The following is a 4,438-nucleotide window of genomic DNA, read 5'->3' as shown; positions in this document are numbered from 1 at the left end:
ATAGCACACGTGACTCAAACCGTCTTTCTGTGAAAGTTCACATTGCTGTAAATGGAGCAGAAAGCAAACACAGAAGGTGTGAGAGTTGCCTGTTACAAAAGTGGACAAAATACCCCAAGCTCGCTAGCACTCATGCTTTAAAGCACAGCTCTTCTTGAAGGGTCTGTGGATGAAATGGGGATTTAGGTAAAACATCTATGTAGAAGCATGGGCATAGTTGGCAACATGGGCTAAATCAGGATGAGAGACAGTCATCTCCACCGATTTAACACAAAGACGTGTTTTTCCTAGTCCTCATCACTGATGGCAGTTTTGATAAGGAAAGGGAAGAGGGACACATGTGTTTTCAGTATGTCAGTAACTGACCTTCAGGAAAACAGTGACAATTGCCAAGCCATCCGGCTTGTCGAAAGCCTCAGCTGCATTTGAATACTTGTCCGCATTCCAGTGAACGAGATGAAGCTAAAAAGCAATTGACAGGATCATTTTTGCTGGTTCTATTACAAAGAAATGTCATAATTAGAGTAAAAGCGTTAGAAACGCCACTCTCCACACTTAGGATCTGACCATGAAACTGAGAACGCGTTTGTGAGTGCCTGCAGATTTATGGTGTTGTGCTGAATCGCCCTGGCATTGTCAGGACTCACACCCAGGCTTTATCTTGGGGTAGGCAGAACTGCACATATTCCTGAAAGCAATTTAGGTGTAAGTACACAGAGACGTGGAAAATCACAGCTTACAAGGGACACGTATTTTTCTAACTCTATTGCTAGTAGTCCCCTGTGCATGCCTTTATTTCCATGTCTTTAAAAATGTAATACATTAAATAGCATTTTGAGGAGTGTAACCACTTTTTTACACATGATGCAATATTTATTTGCAATAGTTCCATTTACTGCAAAAGATTGATAGTATAACCATGAACATCATGGCTGTGTTTATATGGATGGTTTATATGCAACATAGGTCTTTCAACAAGAATTTGACAGTGTTTGCTTTAATAGAGGTTTAAGGAACTTTTGTTCCGCCTAGTAGGTTGCATATTATATCTTGAGCTATTTTTTGCGAAATATAAACTTCCAGAACTTACAGAACTTGGAAATCATAAGAATTTCTTTAAATGCCTTCTCACCTATGAATATGCTTAGCAATTCCTTAACAACTATGTAACTCCATGGCAATAGTCTAGTCCTGAATTACTTGTATAATGTTTCAGCAACATGGTCACAAAAAAAAAATCAAAACTTCTTAAAATACAAGGAGGAGATTCTAAAATATAGAAGCAGAACACAGAAATTATGATATAATGTACATAATTTCAAAATTCTGATTTAAATCAGAATTTTTTTAAATTTCTGGTATACGTTAAAGCTGAATTTCTGTCTTTTCAACTTCATGTCTTTACTGTTTCAACATGCTTTAAACTGTTGATTCAAAGCAAACTAATAAACACTTAAACATGTGCTGCTTAAACACAGCTTAAATGCACTATCTCTTTACAGCAGAAAGCAATTCTAAAGGGACAACCCTTTATTTTCTTGGCTGTATCAAACGAGATAGCTTTAGCATTCTCAACAGTGGAAAATTTCCCCTTAGGAACACACTTCTGGCTGTGTGTTCCTAATGCCTAAATTAACAATGCATAATCCATCTCATTAGTTTGTCATGCTGTAATGTTCCTAAAAGCTAAAAAGCTGCCAAAGATAACATTACATGGATTGAACATGAATTGTTTGTTGGCATGTTGATGACTATTAGCAGGACACTAAAGCACTGGAAAACAAATAAAATCTGTTACTTTAAAGGTGGGTTTTAGTTTTTGTAAAACAGACCTTGCTTCAGTATCTGAAGACAGTTCGTGTACTTGACAGCTGCTGGGGCCCTTACTAGATAACTTTTTTACCTCTTTCTCTTCATTTATTTCTTCTGGGTTTCCTTCTTATTTGCTGTTCTTGAAAAGCCAGAAAAAAAACCCCAACCTTACGGTGATCAGCATGCTTGTAGCTTTGAGGAACTCCAGCTACAATTATAGTGGGGCACTGGGTGATTAGACTCGCTAAAGGGCAGCTGATTTAGTATTGATCTGAATGTACTTGTACAGCTGACCTTTTTAACATTTAGCAGATGTTACTTGCTTTTATACCTGCACCTTTCAGCTCTCTTTCATTATTTAAATATGGATTTAGATTATCTAAATTTAGATTAATAAGTAGTGACTACAAAACCCAATTTGCTCTTGCAAAGTCAGCTTTGCACATGCAGAGATGGTATTGCTTTTGCAAAATGAAATAACTATCAAAGCTATCTCTGTACGCTTTATTTTCCCCTAGGGATGACATATTTGACCTAACTTTGGAAACTTTACTTTGACTTTTCTTTCATTGACTCTACCTCTGAGGCGTATTTCTTTCCATCCACTGTGTGCTCTGAGCCTTGCTCATCTGTTTGGCCCCAATGGAAATGAAACTGCCGCAATCTATATGTTCCAGTGAGAGGTCCGCCAGTCAGCACTGCAAATGCATGAAGTATGGTAAAAACATCAATCAATAAAGTCTTCCTGACAGGCAAGTTACAGATTTTAAAGATTGTATAATGTGCAAGCAATTTTCTTCGTGTTAACATGTTAACATGTTTTGATATTAGATTATTTTTAAACATCTGGAGAAAAAAAAAAAGAACAAGAGTTTGTGCAGTTAAGCGAAAGTTATTGAAGGTTTTAATTCTAGGTGTGTATATGAGTGCATTGTTATAGTAAATCTGCAGGTCTCCTTGATACAGTTCCAAAATTCAGGTGAAACATATGTGAATATACCTTCTACTCCAGAGAGAAAACAAAAGCAAAAATAATGGAGAAAACCAGCAGTTTGCCAGAAACAGTAATTGAATTTTAATAACTGCCGAACAAATCATCCTACCTCATGGGACTCACTTCCCACTAAAATTTGTATTATTTATGACAGTATTTTAGAGTTCTCTTTCTTCGCAGAAGTAACAGTTATAGGTACCCGATGTTATCTCAGTTTAGATTATGAGATGCCACAGGTGTACTCAGATGTTATTGACACTGCTTATTGGTCATTATCATTAATTCCTTGCTTACAGGCACATAAATGTGTATCAATTTCCCCTGTGGTGATAGGCACCTGTAATTGTGCATGATTCTTAGAAATATGTGCCTGGAGTTCTTGCAGCACTTGCAATGTTACACATCAGTGCAAAGAAATCTCCTCCTTTGCTATTAAGGTAATAAGACTCTCTGAGGAAAAAAACCTAGTCCAGAGTGATTCCATATGGAGTTATACTGTGAGTAACTTTTACATATGCATAAATCTCCCACCATGTGTTGAATTTTAAAAAAGGCACAATTGAGTAACTGTGTTTAGAAAGACTCCTCCTACCTTCCCCTTCCCAAATCAGTGATTATCCTGGAGATTTCCTACTGGGAAATTACCAGTTCTTTTGCCATTAACACAAGAACACTTGCCTACAAGTCCTAATTTTAAAGAACAGAATTTGGATCTTCTGTGACACTTAAAGGATGTTGCCAACTAGTATAACAAAATCAGCAAGCATATCCTAATCTATATAAATACTCCTGAAAGGCAACTAGTCTTGTTTTCTGTATAAATTAGAGAAAAAGAGAAGGAAAAAAAGAAAATGTCTCACATTCCCCTCTGCAGATCCCCCTTTTACTAACCTGATTGATTGTCCTTATCCTCAAAATTCACGTGGAATGAATGTCCAACATTGACGATCTCTTTGCATGTGGAAGGTTTCCAGGTGATCTGGAGAAGCCCCAGAGATGCATCTTTTTTTACTTCCTTGGTTTTAATATCAATAGGAGATTGACGATCTCCATTGGCAATAGGGTATAACTTGTGCCAGTGGTCAGGTCCTAGGCAAAATAAATAAATAATGGAAGTTTTCTACTTCTAATTCTGTACCAATGCTGAATTCATGGCACTTTCCCTTGGAAGTAAGTGTATACATAATACAGATACTTGGTATGTTAATAATCCATGTAATTCTGAAGACTTTTAATAAGGAAAATAAAGAAATATTCAATATATTATAAATAAATCTGATTTTCTATTAAAGATAGCTTTTACCATTGTTGCCTTGATAACTCCAGTTCAAACTTGCCATTTTTTTCCCTTGCAAGGTACTGTCTTCTTTATAAAGAAACTACTGGTGCTGCTGAAAGCTGTTAAGACAGGATCTCTGCTTTGATTTTCTTCTGAATTTCTGACTTACACCTGGGCTTTTATATGCCTGCTTAAATGGTAAGACAGTATTTTCTAATCAACATTTATTGATTTCATGTGATTTCAGAATGGCATGAGAAACTGTGATAAGAGAAATGATTGTAATAAGGAAATTGTGGTTTGCAATCTGTTTACATTTTGATTCAGTACATATATTAAGATGGATGTGAGTT

General features: G+C 36.2%; 1 protein-coding gene across 1 annotated transcript; it reads right to left on the bottom strand.

Annotated features, from left to right (window-relative positions):
* Positions 1-366: 366 nt before the first annotated feature.
* LOC104160915 (carbonic anhydrase 1-like) lies at positions 367-4,146 on the bottom strand (the record flags this gene model as incomplete). Its single annotated transcript, XM_009699172.1, has 4 exons — positions 4,110-4,146; positions 3,698-3,895; positions 2,392-2,510; positions 367-462 (listed from the first exon to the last, which is right to left on the bottom strand). Coding segments are annotated over exons 1-4 (450 nt in total), but the record flags the coding sequence as incomplete, so codon positions are not given.
* Between the last annotated feature and the right edge of the window lie 292 nt (positions 4,147-4,438).

The sequence above is a fragment of the Cariama cristata genome, unplaced genomic scaffold (assembly GCF_000690535.1).
Source record: "Cariama cristata isolate BGI_N322 unplaced genomic scaffold, ASM69053v1 scaffold35850, whole genome shotgun sequence".
NCBI lineage: Eukaryota > Metazoa > Chordata > Aves > Cariamiformes > Cariamidae > Cariama > Cariama cristata.
Note: the sequence above shows the minus strand (reverse complement) of the source record. Positions and strands in the feature narration are given on the sequence as shown.